General features: G+C 36.1%; 1 protein-coding gene across 1 annotated transcript in view; it reads right to left on the reverse strand.

Moving 5' to 3' along the window:
• Positions 1-20,913, reverse strand: part of LOC149074161 (RNA-binding protein Musashi homolog Rbp6-like) — a 409,321-nt gene that overhangs the window by 228,988 nt on the left and 159,420 nt on the right. Inside the window, exon 6 of the mRNA XM_089246590.1 lies at positions 10,134-10,226. Within this exon, the coding sequence (XP_089102716.1) occupies positions 10,134-10,226 (93 nt within the window). The remainder of the gene's footprint in view (positions 1-10,133; positions 10,227-20,913) is intronic.

Consider the following 20,913-nt stretch of genomic DNA (forward strand, 5'->3'; position numbering starts at 1 on the left):
TTCGTGAAACACCGTATGTTTGAACGAAATACTTCCACCAGAACGATCGCTACATAGGTCTGAGAATTCTCAGTTTAATGACACTACTCTCAGAACTGTTTTACTTTAACTCAGACCATGTATCGGCCGTTCTAGTGGACGTATTTGTTGAAACTGTGTAGGCACGTTACATGAATCATGGGGGAAAAAAACTGCAATAAAAAGTGTCATTTTTTTACCCGGTCATCAAAATTTAATCATTTTTTATTCAGGATTTTTTCTTCTAATCGTCCATATGACCTACATACAAAGTTTTACCGGAATACACTCACCAGGACAACCAGAACAGGTGCGACATAGGTCAGAGTAGTGTCAGTTTATTTATAACCACCCTGTATTATTTTTTGAATTTAATAACATTGAAGGAAAAATGATTATAGCACTTGAAATTTGTAGTATCTCCTGTCATATTTTATTATGGTATTATGTAGGGTAGGGTCCCTTTCTCTAACTAGAATGTACCAACAGCATCAGCTGCTCATGCTCCTTACAAAATTATCCAAATGATCTTGAAGATCTTAAATGTTTTTTGTTTCAGTACCATAACGAGGTATTTTTTGTACGTGGTCAGAGACTGAGTGCTTTACCATGCACCGCGCATTCCAAGTTCCTCCCATGCATACTATGGGAGACACTAATCGTAGTAAGAGGGATACATATATCCCTCTTACTACGATTCAGGTACGAGGGGTTAGATCGCTCGATAATCTATTCGGTCTATTCCGTTGCTTGCAGAATATCAGTACAGGCAGTATTGTAGGTGGATACGGGGGATGAGTAAGGGTGATCCCCCTCCCGTTCCCCAAAAAACTGTATTATTAGCATAGGCGGGAGGGTGGAGTGTAAAATCCAGCCCACCCCCGTTCGAAGAGCCTGTATCCGCTGAAAAGTAGTATGACGAGAGAGAGAGAGAGAGAGAGAAATAGGCGTTTTCATCCATAAAAATACAGGAATTTCAAATAACACCATGAAAATTGCGTACATCAGGATAAATAAAATCTTGACTTATAATGCTTAGCAATCATTATTTAATTTTCCAGCACGTTAAGTTCTTACGTCCATTCATAATGATACCAGTCCAAGCGATTACTTAATTGCAATATTGTCATGTAATTCCACGACATTATCACATGCATTCTTTAAATCTTTACCATCTCAGAACGTAATATTTACGCTTCTGCTGCGCAAAGTAATGATACAGACACCTCAGAATGAAATGGCAAAGATAACAAAAATGAAAAAGATTTTTTCTAAAACTTCTGTATATCATTGTTTCTTAATTGGTTTCTTAATAATTGGGATTTATTGGAATTAACTTTTCATTATTTGACTAATTTTTTGTTTTAGGAACATGTTCCCTAGACCCAATAACATTATTCTAATGTTAATATTTTGTTCAGAGAAAACAAAATATTGTTATTAATGTTTTTTTCATGGCCACTCAATTGAGGAAAAAAAAAACTAAAAGCTATGCCCTGAACCACATTATTTTAAATATTGTTAACATAATTAAGAAGTCTCTTATAGCAATTATCGTATTTATTTCATTCTTAATATTGCTACAACTCGGAACAACTTTGCCTTATGTGCCAGTTCAAGAAGGCAACAAATCACAAAATTGAACAGAATGAGCCTGCAAGTGAGTGTCTAAGATAATTAATTATCAAGCCAAAATTCGATACCCATGTTACACATATCATGCAAGTTTCAAATTAGAATAATGTTAATTGGATTTGTCAGAGCAAAGTGTGTGAATCTTTAAAATGCAGATACCTCAAAAACGTAGAATTTTGAATTATCGCCTTTTTTTTGAACTAGGCCGTAGATATGCAAATATGAAATCGGTCGTTTAAAAATACATTACAAGAAATATAACTGAAACATCTGTGGTGATTTGGAAGGCGATAGCTGTAGGTTAGATATACGTAAAATTTTCCGTTTCATATGAATAGGACAGAAATGATCGAAAAACTAACACTGGTAAAAAGAAGAGCGTAAAATAGAGACCAAGTATAAGATATTCTTGAATATGAATTATTCTCACAACTGGGCAGAAAATCCTATCAAGTACCCACTCAGTGAATCCAGAAAAAGGTATATTTACTTGTGCCGCCCCCTTTCCTTCGTATGAAACTGAGACTTATGAAAAATTTTGTAAAAGCAGTTGATAAAATATCAGTAGCAATTATGTTTACTTAGAATCAAGATTTCTGAAAATTGGTGATGTAAACCAAAAGAGAATATTTATAAATTGTCACCAATGAGATCATTAATTTTTTGCGGATGATGCAAAAATTTTAAGAAAACTTTAAATCCACTAGAAAAAGCAGCCTGGGAATCATTCAAAAACATCTCTAATGGTTTTCTTCGAATTCATAAAAAAGAAAACTACCGCGATTTTGCGAATGATGCTTTGGATTCATATAAAGCTATAGGATGCAACAGGCCTTTAAAATTTTTAAAAATATCACTTAGTTGGTTCCTAATTAGATTTATTTCTAGAAAAACTTGATTGAAGCGTGGCAAACCTTTTCATTAATAGATTTTTATGATGAAGTAGAATTATCAAACAGGGCTGGACAAATCGTCAAAAACTGACATGCCCGATCGAGCATGTAACTTGAAATAATTGATATCCCGAGCAGTCGCATAGTGCCGTCTTAACGCATGGGCCCCACCCAGGTACGACTCGGGAGCCTCAAGAGAAGAGGGGGGGGGGCTCACAAAAATAAGATCTGGTTAAATTTTTCTAGAATTTACCAGGTAGGGCCTCAGAAAAAGCAGTGCTCGGGGTTCATGATGCTCTTAAGACGGCCCTACAGCCGCACCTATGGCTCCTACATAGATGGCTTCAGCACGGGATGAATACCATTTTACTTAATCTTTTATTTGGCAGTGTTGCTCTATAGCACACGAGTTTTTTGTATTTATCAAATAAAGTCATTTTATATTTTTGTGCTAGTTTCGGCACTGATGCTTTTAAGCAACTTCTAAACATTCGATTTTTACTTGTGAGCCGTTCGTGAAGTTTCCATAATTACCAGCAGAATGGCTCAAAGGTACACGCCTCCTATTTCTTAACAAGCCAAGAAAGAACGCTTTTTGATCGTTGCATTTTGAAGAAAAATGCCATGTGTGGAAGAGACATATGTCCCATGCTGTGCATTCTTCAACAATAACAGAAAAGTTAGCAAACAAGAAGTGACATTTCTATACTATTCAAATTTACATAAATCCTGTAAATACAGTGTGTTCCCTGAAGTGCTACATTCCATATTTTTTAAGTATTGAAAATATTTTTTTTTGTCATGTGATAGCATTCAGGGTACCCGATTTGCTTAACATAACCCCTGATTTTTTTCCTCTCGATATTTCAATGATTGTCAATAAAAGGATGAAGTTGTATTGACTGTATGTCTCGCCTCCTAAAGGTTTCATATTTTAGCATTGACAAACTCAGATATTTTGTAAAAATGATTTCTCAATAGAACACTTCTCCCCATACCCCCTTTAGTTTGTACCTGCTGAAAATCAGAAGAAAGCCTACTCTTAATTTAAAAACATATGACATTTTATAAGAGGTTTAGTGATTTCTGTTGTACCGATTAAAGGGTTACGGTATCTACTTTGGAGATAGGCCCAAAAAGATCCCATCAAAGATGCCAGCCTATGGGCCAGCTGCAAAATGCGAGTGCCATGGCTGCCGCAAAATATCTGAGGTCGTGAAAAATAGATCAAGATACTGAATGACTGCCTAGCAAAGCTTCTCTAGCATCATTTTCTACAATACCAAACGGAAGCAATACAACAATAAAAATGCGGTGGGGGGGGGGGGATAATACCATAAACGCCAGTGCAGACGTTTATGGTGATATAGGTACAGTTCCAATGCAATTTATGGTTTTTTATTACGCTGTACAATTTGCAATGCATAAAAGTGAGTGTTGCTATTTGCATTTTTCGAAATTTTGTTATTCTAACCACGAGAGCTAGGTTTTTGTTTCTTTTCTAATTCTCGAGTGTATTCTCTGAAATAGCAATACTGTATGTTGAATTTCATTGGTATTCGTTGTTTTTTGCGGTCGCTAGGGGCTCGTATATCGCCAAAGCTATTTTATGGCCAGCCTGTATACATAATTCTTTTGCTTTCATATCACATGACGACACAACTCAACTGTTAATGACGTAAAAACTGCAGTACATACATTTTTAAGGTGAATACCAACAGTTAAGTTGGTATTTTAAAGTTAAAAATAATAGTTGCTTTAAATGGTGATATATTTCTTGAAAAATTTGATGATTTAAAAATGATTTCCTTACACAATTATTGGATAAGGATGAATAATGTTGTGATTCTCATACGCTTCTACTTCTATAATTAACATTTTACCTGATTTTTTAATATATACTTTTTTCTTGCATGTAAAATATATAACATTCAAAGTACAGAAATGCATCATAAAAAATACCTATGAGTAGCAAGAAGAGGGCTCTAGATTTTCAACCAGCACATTTTTGAAAGATGCGTGTAGTAAATTGTATTGGGGGGCTTTTGCATGCGAGCTTTCAAGTATTTTTCTAATAGTCTAGAATCGAGAAAATTACTTTTGGACAGGTCAGTTACGAAGAATTGTTTTAGGTCTATCTAACGGGCATAACTAGCTAACCTATCTAACATGAGCAAATGCGTAAGGTGGTCTATCTACAACTAGAATTTTTCATTCAATCGTCGTAAAGATATGTTGTCCTAGTCTACGTCACTTAGTTATTGTCGAGGTAACACTTTGTATTAGAAACCAGAATTCAAAGTTTATGGTCTCCCTTAGTTTTTGGTCATTCAGACCTGTAAATTTTATCAAATGTATAAAAAATGTTTATAGTGCTATAATTTTTCTGAATGTTTCTGAACATATTCGTGGATTATATACAGGGCATGTGGCTAACTCCTCTCGCCTCAAATTAATGGCGAACCGCTGATTCTAGTGGCATACTTTCAATTAGAAAAAGTATCCAAATAACGTGTAGACCTCATATACGTCATTCATAATTGAAAAAGGTTGTATAGTTATTGAAATAAAAAAGTTTACTACTTATACGGACACTATGTTCTCAAAAACCCAATTTAAAAGTTGTTGCCTGTATCTTCTGAAGCCAACCAAAAAAAATCCACGATTTTGAGTGCAACATTCGCGGAGATAATTGAATTCAAAATCGGCAAAAACTTAGGGAAAAATAAAAACTCTTTCCCTCGTTTTTATGCTGTTCTTTCCCAACTTTTCTCTGTTTTTGAATTTTAATATCTCAGCAAATATTGCACTTGGAAAAGTTGATTTCTTTTTCTTGGCCTATGGGGAGACAGGGCAACTACTTTTTAAGAGAAAGATGAAAACCAACGGTATAACTCGAAATACGAAAAAATGGGGCACCAAAGCTGTGTCGAGGCTAATATATCCCCTTCGCCAGTTATAGAAAGTCTGCTAAAGCGCAAACTGCTCGCTTGAACTTACATCACGCGTCGGCTTCACATCAACCACGTGTTGTGTTCAAGTGCGCTATAATAGACTTTCCACCACTGAAAAAGGGACTATATTACTGTCGAAACAGCTGTTCGGTGCCCTTTGTTTTTCGTATTTTGAGTAATATCGTTGGTTTTAATTTTTCTCACTTCACTCAAAAGGTATTTTTTCTATAACAACTTTCTACTTGAGATTTTTGAAGACAGTGTGTCTGTATGAAATGTCTTTATAATTTTTTTAAAATTTTCATAACTATGCAACCCCTTGCATTATGAATGACGTATTTACAGTCTACACATTATTTGGATACTTTTTCTAATTGAAAATAGGCCTCTAGAATCAACGATTCACTAGTAATTTTTGCGAGAGGAGTTGGCTATGCACCCTGTATACATCCGAGGGCAACTAACAGCCATTTTCATCAAGCAAATCTCAATAAATTCTTATTATATCCGACTCTTAATTTTCTCTCTCTTTCGACTTTATTTAAAAATGTTTCCCTCCTTCTAGCTAATGAACCCCCCCTACCCACCCAAGTTCTTGACGTTTTGGAAATTAGAAGAGCGGTATGTGCCGTGTTTTATGAGTGCGAAGTTAGAAGTTGCAACGGAAGTCATTATGGAAAGTATTCGAAACCCAACACGATGTATGAACTACGGTTTGCAACAGTTTAAGAACTGGCTTATAAGTATGATGCACGAGAGAGGAGTTCTTTCGTGAGACATGGTAGGCAATGACCCACCCATACTTACTAGGTTTAACAGAATCTAGATCATCTCAATGGACACAGCTTAGGAGAAGGTCTCGAGAGCTTTGAACAAGATTGTCCTTATTTTATATTCTGTAACATAAGAAATTATTTAGGATAAAAATTTATAAGAAATGAAAGTAAATATGAGAACTTGGTGAACTCTTCGATTAATGAGCCACAAGAACTGTGACTATACGGAAAGCTCAAGTTACACCACATTTTGCTAATTTTCACTTCAAATAATCTCCGAACAGATAGGCCCCAGGAATATATTCAGTGAAACTACTTTACGGGGTGAAACAACCAGCTGGATTTTGAATTTTATTTATTTAATATTTTTTGCTGTGAATAAACACTCCCAAATGGTACTAACAACGCCAAATCAGAAGAGATGCCAATAACAGCATAAATTTGGCTCCGCCCGATGGTAATGCTACCTCTCTATAGAACAATAAACTCTACAACGATATTTTTTTTTCGTCCGCAGAGTATCATTATATCGAGGCTTCACTGCAATTGTTTTCTCAATGACACGATTGGTCATATAGTAAGGATTCAATTCACCTCAATGCCTTATATACCAGCCTTAAATAAATTGGTTGATAGATATATTATTAACAACCTGCGTCTATGTAACAGCTTTAGATGAATTTGATATCGAAGTTTGAACATTCTTTGTAATAACTCGTACAAAGCTTCTACCCGAAAAATTAAATGATTGAAAGTCTACTAATAAAGTTAATTATCAAAGTACAGAGAGGGATCTTTTCAAGAAATACAATAAAATAGTAATTTCTTCACTATATTCTGTGCATGCCATCCGTTAGTTATCAATAAATGTGTAGAAAACGAAGGGACTCAGTAGGTAAATTTTAAACACAATATCATTGTTTGCGCAACCTGTATCATGTTCGTTTTGTGATATTCTGGTTTCTAATAGTGTCTGGGACTATCTATATATATATATATTTGTTCTAGGCTATGTACATAATATATATGTATCAGAGGTCGCTATCTACAGTAATGTGTTCTTGTTGACTTCTTACTGGCTCGAAACTCGTGGATCCAAAGCAACGTCCGGGAGAGCATATATCTGCCGTAACAAGAATATAATTGTCGAATTAAAATGATTCTCATTAGCTTTAAACAAACAAAAGAAACTTAACGGTTGTTAAACGTTAGAAATATACTAAGAGTAGACTAAACTATGTATAAATGTTAGCATTTCTCAAACCCGTTAAAAATTGCATAATGTTATACAAAACGTTGATCGTCTATTCAGATCTAGAAAATGAACTGAACTAGCCGAGAATATTTCACCTCACTGTTAATGGTAAGAGGTTAACATCCTTTTTTTGAATAATGTCACGACTCTCGATTCAACCATTAATATTGGTCACGGGCCGTTATTGACAAAGAAAAACCTACGTAGACCTCGACTATGTCATCTTAGCAACGTTTAATTATGTTAGGTTCAAGTTTAAATGTTCAAATGTATACTATCGTATATTGGCCATACAACAATCGTGCATCACTGAAAGTGTTGAACATCATTCCACTATTGTTTTCTTAAGCATATTCTATGATTATGACCAAAAAATGTTTTCATCAACAGTAATCTTTAAAAATACCGCCAACCAAAATGAATTTCCTATCAGAAAAATGCCGAAGACAATGAACACTTTATATGCATTTTCACTTCAAGTAGTTAGCTATATAACAGCTGTAATTTTTCAAATTAAACAAAATTGAGTTTGATGTTTCTGAAATCAAAAGGATGCAAATTTGAGAAAAAACTAAATTAATAAAGAAATATCTTTTGAGTTATAACTGCTGTATTAAAAAGTATAGGTCTACTACATAACCTTTATACAGTCGTAAAACAGTTTTTTCTCTTTAGGAGTAAAATAAAACTGAAGCAAATACCTGTTTTTATGAGAATCGGATAAGGAAACGGGATTATACGCAGTATACTAATAAAACTGACATAAATAGTTAGAATGGTTCTCTGCATGCTTTATCTATGATAAACTTTGTCATCACGGATGATTCCAGAACATAACTATAACTTATCTGTTTAGAGATTCGCTGGTTAATTTGGAAATCTCGGGCTATACACGGCTCGTGGATTTTGGCATTTCATCGTGAAAGGCAAATGTTCGAGCCAAGTCCTCTGTCTGTACCTTTTATTTACTAATTAATATACACAGTCAGATGCATATTTCATTAAAATAACCGTGAAATCACCATTTCGAGATAAAAGTGACGTTCCACTGATGACCGTTTTCAGTCATTCAAAGTCTCATTAAGGAGTAATCGACAGTAAATTACCCCAAAAATAGGCACGATGAAGAGCGAGCGACATTTCATGACTTGATGCCTGCGGGTCCATTTATGATTAGTGCTCGTGATTAAATGCAAGCTGTGATGTGAGGGAAAATATTTTCGCGATTCCAACGAAATAATTGAGCTATTCTGAAGTAAAACGACAAGATATCTGAATTGTCGTCTGTGATTTCTTGCGTGCTCAGTCGAAAAGTTATTTCAGCTGTACAAGGTAATTAAAATCGTTTTATAGGGCCGTTTTCTATGTGGGAGCATATCACCGTACAATCATCCGAAGTTTGTTTTCGAAACACTTTGCAAAAGTAGTTTCTACGGTTTGTGACTTTCTGTATCTGTATCGAATTCACAGATGTACTTGTCACGTATTGAGCCATTAAATTTAAGATTCGGGTACGAAAACGTTTTCAAACGCTGCTAGGCTTTTGTATGGGAAATTTTCACCATTTTCAGATCAACTTGCTGTGATGGTCTTGGAACTTCTGGTGGAGGAAATTGTTGTCTTGTAAATGTATATATACTATGTTTTGTGCCCGAATCGACAGGTTGATGTTTTTATGACTAATATCTCTCCGAAACTCGAAGGCAGGTAATTTCCGACAGAAACTCACAACTGATTAATAACATTTGAGACACTACGAGTTCTCAAATATTATTTCCTTATCTTGCATCTTTAGACCGTCGTGAGACAGGTTAGTTTTACCCTACTGTTGACAGGCTAGACTTTCCAAATCGATACAGTGGGGTGAGACTTCATCTTGGTGCACGTTGCACTAAGCCCTGGGGTTAGCTCTAGCTAAAAACCACGCGGTGGACATTAAGAGGGTTGGCACCACCCCTCGAACCAGACTCTCGCCGGCTCTCGATTCGGGGAACTCGCAAGTCGGTCTAAATGAGTGCTGAGTAGGATGGCGACGTCTGTTCTACAATTAGCTGTATGGCTACACCAGGCTGGGTCAGGGGTGTCTTACTTGGACTTATCTTGCATCTAAAGTCTTGAATACTGCGACCGATATTCCCATTTATTAGGATAGAAAATAACTTTTCCTATAACCAATTGAGGGTTTCTCTCATAGTATACTATAGAGACTTCGATGACTATTTCATAAGAATCCTCACCAAGTGGCAAAACAGAGATTTCACTCTAATGCAGTAAAATAGTTTGAATCGAAGTAAGGTTCACTCAGTCAAATTTGTTTTGAAATTGTGATTTGTTTAAACGTGTTCACATGCAGGGACATATTCGAGATTGCGTATGAATTAAAAAAAATTCTACGAAAAGTATCTACATAAGAGTTAATTAACCCGAATACAGAAATGGTGCCGGAAAGTATATTAACCTGATACGCAAGTAAGGAATTTTTAAGTGTAAAGTTTAATCAAATCAACCGAGCCTCAATCGAGAAATATAAACAAAAATTTATCAGCTGAACAGGCGGATGAGAGATGAGGAATATATATATATATTTCTTTTATAAACTTACCCTTCCAAACTGCTGAAAATAGTTCTTCACGTCCTCCAAAGTAGTAGGTGCCGACAGGCCACCTACAAACACTTTTTTAGTCCTCGTAACCATCTGTAAAATAACAAATAAATAAATATAATTTTTCTGTTATTTTTCTATTATTTTAAAATATCCGCTAGAACTATTTTGATGGTGCCAAGATTATAATCATTTGATTGATATGATTATAAGTACACATATATACCAGCCATTTTACGTGGTTTGTAATGAAGATCTTTTACAATACTTGAAAAAAAAGCAACTAATTCGAGTGAACGTAACCGATAATCATATTAGCGATCGTTCCTCCCAAGAGCCGAATGATATGGGGAAAATTTGTCTGTCCCGTAAAATACGGCATGATCCAATGCAGCTACACATTAAGACGGGTGAACGCTGGCGTGATACTGCCAGCGATGCAGACTGCCACTCGACGCGGATTGGTTAAAATACCCGAATTTCATGTTTTTAACTAATTCGAGTCGAGTTGCAAGCTGCATCGCTTGTAGTATCGTACCAGTGTGCAATGCGCTTAACGCCCTGGAACCGCCTGCTTCCGCTCCATTCGCAGCTGAAGATGTCTGCTTTTGCTGAGGCATGGATTCAGAGGGAAGGGGGCCATGGGAACTACAGCCCCTCCCAAGAGCCGAATGATATGGGAAAATTTGTCTGTTCCGTAAAATACGGGATGATCAAACGAACTTACTCAATTAACCCTCCCCGCCTTATCGTCCTGCATCCGCGCCTGAATAAAAGCAATAATATTTTAGCGCTCTGGGCGGAAATGATTCGAGTTTACCCGTTAAGACACGTTAGTGGTATAATTGTCTTTTCGTGTTCAGATTTATGGCATTGGCAATTCTAATAAAAATATTTTGAATTATTTAAAGGGGATCGGTGAAATTGAGCAATATCACAGTTCATATCTTCTAGAATCTTATCTTTCTGAATTGATGTAGTGGCGGTATGTGGGGCGTGATAATGTTTTTAGTGTCATTATACGAGTTATATGCTCAGCCATCTCTCTAATGGCTGAGCATAATCCATACCAACAGCGATCGCAAAAGTATGTGTTATTCAAGGAATAATTGTTGAAATTTATGTATCATGTATGTAATGCATATTATATATATGTTATGTATATTGTTATTTTTTCGTTGTTTTTGTTTTGTTCTTCCTTACTGACAAATTTTGACAAGGCGATTTATTTTCTGTATACAGTGATATATACCTCGGCTAACAAAGATAATTCGTTCCGGAATCACATTCGTTAGCCGAAACGCGATTTCCCCATAGGTTTCTTAGGAAAATCGTTTAATTCATTCGAGATGGCCCAAAATTTAAAGATAATATTTTAAAACACAGAGGAGCACTACAAAAATAACAAAAACTAATCGAAGGCTAAAATGAACAGCTTCAAAATTGGATTGGATAAATGAGAATTTACAGGAAGATGAGATACTGAAGAGATCTTTTTATTTGACACTAATATGCACAACGAACACCAGCTTTAGTCAATCAACTAAAGATTGACTCAATCCCGTTCGTAAGTATTTCCATTCATTTGTGATTTCATCAGCGTATTTTTGTATCTGATGGAGATTTAGGAAATTCGGACGGATTTGCAGATGGAGAAGGTAAGCTCCTAGAATACCCAAACTACTCGTCTAGAGCGAGAGAGCCTTGCACTGAAAGAACACGTGGTCGGAAAACATTGGCGCCTTTACAAATACAAATACCACAACGGATAAATTTCCCAACTAGATGGCTGAAAAAATTATGCCCATAAAAAAATGGATGTCAAATATAACCAAAATACCCAATATAACCCAGTAATACCCAGTGTAAAAGCATATATTACCAAAAAAAAAATAGTACATACACTGCCCATAAAAAGATTATGGTTGTTTTATCTAAGTATGGATAGCTTCTCGATTTATCCCACTACGCCTATCGTACTTCTTTTCAATTGCGTAAGAATTCACAACCCCCGGAGGTAAGCTATTCCATTTATTGACAAAGAGAAAAACTCCTTTAAGAGAAAAACTCCCTACGGCACCACAACCTTGAATTGTCCCTTACTAAACGATACTGGTGCCCTCTTGTCGAAGCACTACTATAACTCATGGTCCATCCATGATGTTCTATTGACAGTGTATTAATAGTTCATGGTCCATCCATGATGTTCTATTGACAGTGTATTAATAATTCATGGTCCATCCATGATGTTCTATTGACAGTGTATTAATAATTCATGGTCCATCCCGTTGAAAATTTTGAACACTTCGATCCCCGACACCTGCTTTCTTCCAATGTAAACATATTCAAGAAATCGAGTCTTTCTTCATAGCTCAAGCCTTGTGTTCCCACAAGAGCACTCATAGCTCTTCTCTGCACCCCTCCCCCCCTCACCAAGATCTATGTCACTCTGTGGGTATGGTCTCCAAACCTTACAGCATACTCCAGTGCAGGACGAATTAAGCCTCTGAAAAGCTGAAGAATGGCTTTAGGTGAACGCGAAGACACCTTTTTAGGAATGAAATCGAACACTCTGTTCGCTTTTCTGATCACTACTGAACAATGTTCAGAAAACTTAAGCCGCTCGTCAATAAGAATTCCCAAATCGGGGACCCTAGTGGCATCCGGGATAGTGATATCATTAAACTCGCAAGTGAAACGTGGGGTGTTCAAACCAAAATGAGCGACAATGCACTTGTCAACGTTAAACGCCATGCGCCATTTATTTGCCTAGGCTGCAATCATATTTCCCTCTCTATCTTTTGGATTCCCGACTACCCCCTAATTAGCTTCACGTCATATACAAATTTTCTAACAATCCCATCGATACCCTGATCAAACTTATCGATGAAAAGTGAAAAAGTATGCGGCCAAAGGTATGCACTTCCTTGACGGACTTTTGACACCTGTCCGATCAGAAAATTCCCCGTTCATAATAACCCGTTGTGACCTATCTATCAATCACTAATATATCCAATTCAGCAAGTTTCCTCCACACCCAATCTCAAGTAAACGCTTCGAGAGTTTATAATGTTGGACCCCCGATCGAATGCCTTCTAGAAATCAATATAAACTATGTCGACGTTTTTTCGCCATTTCCCAAAGCCTTAGTCACGTGATGGTAGAAGCAAAGGAAGTTGGTTACACATGACTTCCCCTTCCTGAACCTGTGCTGGTTTTCCGACAATACGTTATTCTCGTGTATCCACTTCACCAATTGCCAATGCATTTGCTATTCGCTGAATCTTTCATTGTACATGAAATAGTTCAAACTTTCAGAAAGGGAAGTGAAGCTACATTTGAAAAAAAAAAAGATTCCGACGCGAACATGAGTTAATCTGGCTCGAGTGACAGTAATTCTGATGATGAATGGGGCAAAAATCCAGTTCACGACGTGGCTGCTTTATGTTAGCGCGTACATTTACATCAAATGAAATGTTCGTTAGCCGGGGCAGAAAAATCAAGAAAGAACTCTTCGTTAGCGGAAAAATTTGTAATCCGAGGCGTTCGTTAGCCAAGGTATCACTGTAGTTTTTACATTTGAAATTTTTCGTGATACACCTAGTTGATCCGATGACACCATTGAGTGCTACGGCACACTATAGGGTGTCCGGGGGGATCAAACGTTCCTACTTTTGATCAGTTTCTACACTTTGGAAGAAGTTGGAAGGGATGAGAAAAGTATATAAATCGAAAGCAACACTTGAAAAGTTTTAGTAAAAAATCAGGGTACTTTCACAATGTGCTCCTTTTTTTTGCCCGGATGAAAAATGGACCGATTGACATATCACATGAAAGCACGCACCACAATTTTGAGATTGTTTCTTTGTACTTCAATAATTGTGTTGGGATTTTCTGAGCCTTAAATTCAAGCTATTGTGTTTATTAACCCTGTTGGACACATAGAATATTGCCTCAACTGAAAAAAAAAGATGCTGGAGGGAAATCAGGTTCACAATCGATAAAGAGCTAACATTTCCGAAGAACATTTTATGCTTTCTCGTATGGTAACAGCATTTTTCTCTTTCTTTGCTCGTAACAATGGCAGCGTACGGTAATGGCAACTTTCAGAAAATTCGTCATTTAACTCGACACGCAAGTTTTTCTAATATTGTCATTAATACATCGCCAATCAACAACTGCTTCGATAAGAGGACACCAGTATCGACTAGTAAGAGATAGTTCTAGGTTGTGGTGTCACAGGGAGTATCTAATAGGGTTGTGAATAAATGGAATAGCTTACCTCCAGAGGTCGGGAAGTCTAACACAATTGACACGTTTAAAAAGTAATACGATAAACATATTCCGATAAATCCAGAAGCTATCCATACTTAGATGAGACAACTTTAATTTTTTATGGGCAGTTATATGTTAACATAATTATTGGTTTTTATTTTGCTCTTATTGGGTGACTGTATTTCTGATATAGTTTATATATGTATTCGACATCCATATTTTTTTATGGGCATCTTTTTTCAGCCACCTCGTTGGGCATTTTGTCTGTTGTGGTATTTGCATTACTGATTTTTATTCATTATTTGATATTAGGGACATTTGATCCGGACACCCTGCGTTTGAAAATAACAGTGCTAGATGTTTATTGGTGTAGTCAAACCTCATTAAAGGGTCCCTCTTGGGAAGAGATGATCATTGAAACTTGGTATACTGTATACGTTATTTGGTCCATGGGAAAAAAATAAACTGCAATAAAAGCACCATTTTTTCACCTAGTGGTCATAAATTGAACTAATTTTTTATATTGAATCTTTCTCTCCCCCCCCCCCCCAAAGGTCCATGGATCTTATGTACCAAGTTTCATCACAATGGGCGCTGCATACGTATGAGTAATATCAATTTATTTATAACCACCCTGTATGAAGAGAATTTCGTTTCTCATTTCTATGAAAATTTTTGAAGTACTTTCACCAAAGCCACCCCTTATGCGGAGTGTGGAGACGCATTATCAGGAGTTTAATAACATAAGAACGCTGCCATAAAAATGCGCCTTGGCAAGCGGAGTGATGCGTTAACGAGGTTTGACCGTATTTCCGACTTACGGTGTGGACCAGTGCTAAAGACGAATCCTATTCGTAAGTCGAGGAGGGGGGGGGGGCTGTATTTTGCTATTGATCACTGAATTGCATTTGAAATTCATAAAAGACGATATATGCATAATAGAAAGACGCTTTTCTCAGGAGAAAACCTTTTAAGGCTAACGAAAACAAACAAACAAAAAAAAATGCATAATAAGATTGAAAGGAGGTAAGATTATTAGTGAAAAGCGATTATATTCGATCAAAGGGCGCACAACGAACAACAAATTGAAATAAGCTGAAACAAACTGATTAACACTGTTTCAAGCCGAGTTATTTCCTTATTTGCGTCGCAATCGCTTAAGCATTTTCCCCTTTTAAGCAAACAAATTAGAAATGTTTAAACAATTAGTTTCCCTCACAGGAGAAAATACTTGTTTTTACCCTTAATAAATGCATGTGTACATGCGTATACGCGCGCGCACACACACATATATATAGTTCTCTTTGTACGACGTATTTGAATATTTGAGAAGCTATTTAATTGGATCTCTCTCTCATGCCTTCGACGTAAATTCCTAATTTTCTTCTTCCCGACTGAATCATTAGTTATGTGGAAATATTCTTCTCGTCCGAGGAGAAATTTCGAACAGAAATATATTTTCTCTCCCACTGCCATCATTACAATGTCGTTCGTAGTAAGATTGCAGCGACGAGTGATAATTTTCCTTGACGATAAATTAAACGAAATGTTTATTTTTAGATATTATTTAAAGAGATTATATCATTATTAGAAAACGGACATTTCTTTTTGTGCGAAAGTTAAGTTAAACGAAATACCGTCAAATGTGTTGACTTGGGTACAAATTTTGGACATTTTGTGTATTATTTCCCTTGCAAATTGAAATTTTTTACTAAACCACCATAAAAGAACCTAAAGCAACAATAACTTTACCTAAAGCACCACTAGAAAGAGAAGTTTCTCTCTCTGTTTTTATGCAAAGATAATTATTTTGCAACTTATTATGTTGGAGAAAAATGAATGCAACCCGTCAGTTGGGTGACTTGGGTACACTACTCTATCATCTTGATATTTTGCCTATGAAAATGTATGTTCCCATCTTACCCATTGAGAATAATTCGGGTCAAATAAAAAAAAATATATAAATACATATTGTGCTGTAAGGTTTTGGAGACCATACCTACAGAGGGACATAGACTTGGTTGAAGGGGTGCAGAGAAGAGCTACGCGTGTCCTTATTGGCACACAGGGCTTGAGTTATGAAGAAAGACTTCATTTTTTGAATATGTTTACATTGGATGAACGCAGGTGTCGAGGAGATATGATCGAAGTGTTCAAAATTTTCAATGGGATGGATAGGATGGACCATGAACTTTTAGTACACCGCCAATCGACTGCTTTTACAAGGGGACACCAGTATCGATTGGTGAGGGACAATGCAAGGTTATGGTGTCGCAGGGAATTTTTCTCCAATAGGGTTGTTAATAAATGGAATAGCTTACCCCCGGAGGTAGTAAATTGTAACACAATTGACACGTTTAAAAAGAAATACGATAAACATGTTGGGGTAAATCGAGAAGCTATCCATTCTTAGAATAAGACAACCATAAGTATTCTTTATGGGCATTGTATAATATTTTATCATGTGTATATATTGTTTATAATTTTTGTTAATTGTATTTTTAATTGGGTTGCTGTATTTTTGAAACATATGACAACCATATTTTTATGGGCATCTTTTTATCAGCCACCTCGTTGGGCATTTTGCCTGTTGTGGCGTTGTATTTGTATTTGTATTTGTATTTTGTTTTTTTATTACAAATATTTTAGATTACTGAGAGTTATTCTTTTATGTTTACAATGTAAGTCTGCCTAGTCAAATACGCTTGTTTTGGAGGGTTTATCTTTACCAATACAGAAAGAAAGAGAGAGTCAGATGAATATCAAATCTCATCTTTCAGCTCTGACAACCAATATTTACCATTTTTCCCGTGATATTTACATGATATTCATCATCAAACATTTCAGTAATCTGACCTGAGAATTTTTTTCTCTGATATTTGACAACAATAGAATCTCCAACTCCGATGTTCGGTATACTTTATCCTTCATGAAACTGTTCTGTAGTAGGAGTTATAACATGTTTATCTTTCTTCCCTGGGCGCGGTAGCCCAGGTCGATAAGATTCTCGCCTGAAGTACCAAAGGATGTTTAGAGGTGTTGCCTGAAATTTCATTTCAGCGAAAAAACTAAACCAAGTGTGCTCAACTTGTGATATAGAGCCACATTTGGACCATGGGTTAAGCATGTATGATTTACACGATCATCACGATTGATTGACGGTCGAGAAATTCGAAAAACGAAAGAAAAATATGTTATTTAGTTATTAATACTGTCAAACTCGGTTATAACGGCACCTCAGCTATAACGTCAACAATTAGTTGTTCTTACTGATTTTATTGAGAACAATGTTAATGAACCTTGCTTATAACGTTAACGAAAATACCATGAACTCGGATGTAACACTTTTCCGTCGCTTTTGCTTCCGTTTTCTTAAGAAATTCTGAGAATCACAGCTCGTCACATTGAGGAAATATTCGGCTATTGTTCTAGTATAGGAAAAAAATCATTACATGCTCTACAAGCTTCTCATCAAAATGATCCGTATACCCATTATTTTGTCATTTCGTACTTTTTCGTTCAAAAAATGTATCGTCTTCTCGGTTTTTCCAACGAAGCTTTTGATTCTTAATTTTTACTGAAATCAAGGATGAAGGTAAGTTAAAAAGTTTATAAATTGTGTTATAATGAACACGACTGAATATTCATCTCGTATATTTGTCATGTTAAATTTTTTTCCCCTGTGAAATATGTTTTAAATCACTGCACACTTGCTGTATTACAATATTCCTTAATCGTCCTTAAGGGTACGCGACAGGTGCGGTGGCACCGGGCCCCGTGTTTTCGGGGTCCCTGCACGTACGGTATAACAATAATTTCTTTAATAAATTCTGTAAATCTGCATTTTCACCTAGAAATAATTTTGGAAAAAATTCAACATTTTAACCTAGAAAGAAATAATTTTGGAATTCTGAACTCGTATCCTTTTTAGAATTCTGAATTTTCATCAGTTCTAGAAGTATTTCTTCCATACATTCTAAATTTTCTGAATTTTCATGATTTTAATTTTCTGAATTTTCATGATTTTAATTTTCTGAATTTTCATGATTTTAATTTTCTGAATTTTCATGATTTTAATTTTCTGAATTTTCATGATTTTAATTTTCTGAATTTTCATGATTTTAATTTTCTGAATTTTCATGATTTTAATTTTCTGAATTTTCATGATTTTAATTTTCTGAATTTTCATGATTTTAATTTTCTGAATTTTCATGATTTTAATTTTCTGAATTTTCATGATTTTAATACAATTGTGAGTATGTTATTTATGGTGAATGTGATAAATCGGTTATTATACATAATTACCAATTATCTCGGTAAGTTTGAAATTTATCCTTTTTACCGGCGATTATGCATAATATCTAAGTGTCGTTGATAAATTTGATAAATAATCAAAAACTTATGATTTACCGGTGAGTATGCGTGATACTCTAATGTAGTTGGTGAATTTGATAAATATGAAAACAAAATTCATAAATGAGTCTAGTATGTTTGATAAATATAGTCGGGCCCCAATATAACGAACTCCCACGTGATTTCATGACTAAAAATTCGTTAAAAGTTCGTTATATCGGGCACAGTCATAAAATTTGTTAAAAAAAGAGTTTATTTTATCGGAGTACGATCGTAAAATTTGTTAAATGAGAAATCATTATATCGGGATGCCATAATAAAATTTGTAAAATAGGAATTTGTTGTATTGTGATATGATTTCAGAATTCCTCAAGTAGGAGTTATTTTGGGGATATTATGAAAAATTCGTTAAATCAGAGTTCATTGTATCCAGTTCAGGCTCTGGCTCACAAGTACGGTCATCTAAAAGATAAATCTTATCAGGACAATGGAACCGATTTATTATGTTTACCAATACGAATTGACGATTATGGATAATAACCAGCAAATGTGATGAATATAATATAATTTATCCTGTTTATACCAACGACGACACTTGGACATTATGAACAATGACCGATAAAAGTGATAAATTTTTTAAGCATTAACCAAATTTACCAACAGCGCTTGTGTACTATATGTAATCGCCGGTAAAAATGATAAATTTAGAGAAATTTATGAAACCTACCAAAATGGTTGGTGATTATGCATAATGTAACTGGATTTATCAAATTTACCGTAACAAGTATATAAAATATTCGATTAAAATTTAATTAATCAGTCGGTTAATCTAATAAAAGTTTTGATTTAACCGGTTTAAAATTTTATCGATTCCTAGCTGTGGTTATAATGACAAAAATTTGCCGAATCTTCGATGTCGTTATAACCGAACTTTTACTGTACTTATGCTTAGGTAATGCAATTAAGTTTTTCCTCCCTCATTTTTACAAATTGCCTTTGTCAGAGTTGTTTTTACAAGCCATGTATCTTTAGTTCGTGACACCACATCCTGCATGGCTTGGCATGGCGCACGCCATATATCCGTCTGCTAACAGCTGCGGAATCATCGCTCCCGAGGAATTCCGTGTCTGTGTCTGTCTCCATCCACACACACACAGCCTGCCTTTTTGCCCTCTTTTCCATTTGCATTACCACAGTTTCGGCGCTATAATCGATCCATCAGAATTTTCCTAGGGAGTTTCCCTTTCAGCTGACGACTACGGAATGGCCTTGCATATACTGTACATATCACGGAGAGAACAACGTCTGAGGGTAGCTCCAGAACAACAACACAAGCAGTACTATCTCTTCGTGGTGATTACGTAATGTATACATTCATGTGTCAAGGTAGAAAGCATTCGATGACGTTTTTTTGACGTGAAATACGTTTTTTAAATCATCTGAAGATAGTGGGTATATTTTTGAAAAGTTGTGTAACGAAATAGTTTAAACGGTCATATCTCAAGAAGTATTCAGTATATATATCAGTGCTTTTGGTGTCTGCGGGTAGATCTCGTTAAGGCAAATCCCATGATACCCCTCTGGTTCTAATAACTCTTCTGATCTTAGCACCAGGCTCGCGCCTTGCTTCTATAACGAAACTGTTTTACGCTATATCTCGAGAGGTTCGCAACGCAAATAAAAGCCAATGGTGTCGTCTGATAGGCATTTATAAGACAAAACCAATGATACTACACTGGTTTTGATACCCAGAGACGGAAAACGATGACGGAACGAGCCAAGCAGAGTCCACAGAGGGTCCACCTGGGGACCCTTCATTGAGGAAACCAAAGGCCCATTGGCGGTGACTAACAAGCTCCGGCCGGCAAGCGCAGATGCTGAAAAGAATGAAAGAGTCAAGCACAGAGTCCACAGAGTACCCACGGGGAGGGGGGACCTCGAGGACGTAACGAAAGACCCTTTGATCGGCGTCTAGTAAGCTCCCTCTTGCAAGAGCAGAAGCAGGAAAGAATGACAGAACAAGCCAAGTAGAGTCCACAGAAGGCCCACCTGGGGGCTCTGAAGGACGGAACCAAAGATCCACGGCGCCCAAAAAGAGCCGGTTGGCAAGAGCTGTGGATCGGCTGAACTTTGAAGGCTTGACCATGACTGG

Source organism: Pholcus phalangioides, unplaced genomic scaffold, assembly GCF_987345545.1.
Source record: "Pholcus phalangioides strain wild (caught in Gottingen) unplaced genomic scaffold, Ppha-v1.0 ptg000017l_1, whole genome shotgun sequence".
Taxonomy (NCBI): domain Eukaryota; kingdom Metazoa; phylum Arthropoda; class Arachnida; order Araneae; family Pholcidae; genus Pholcus; species Pholcus phalangioides.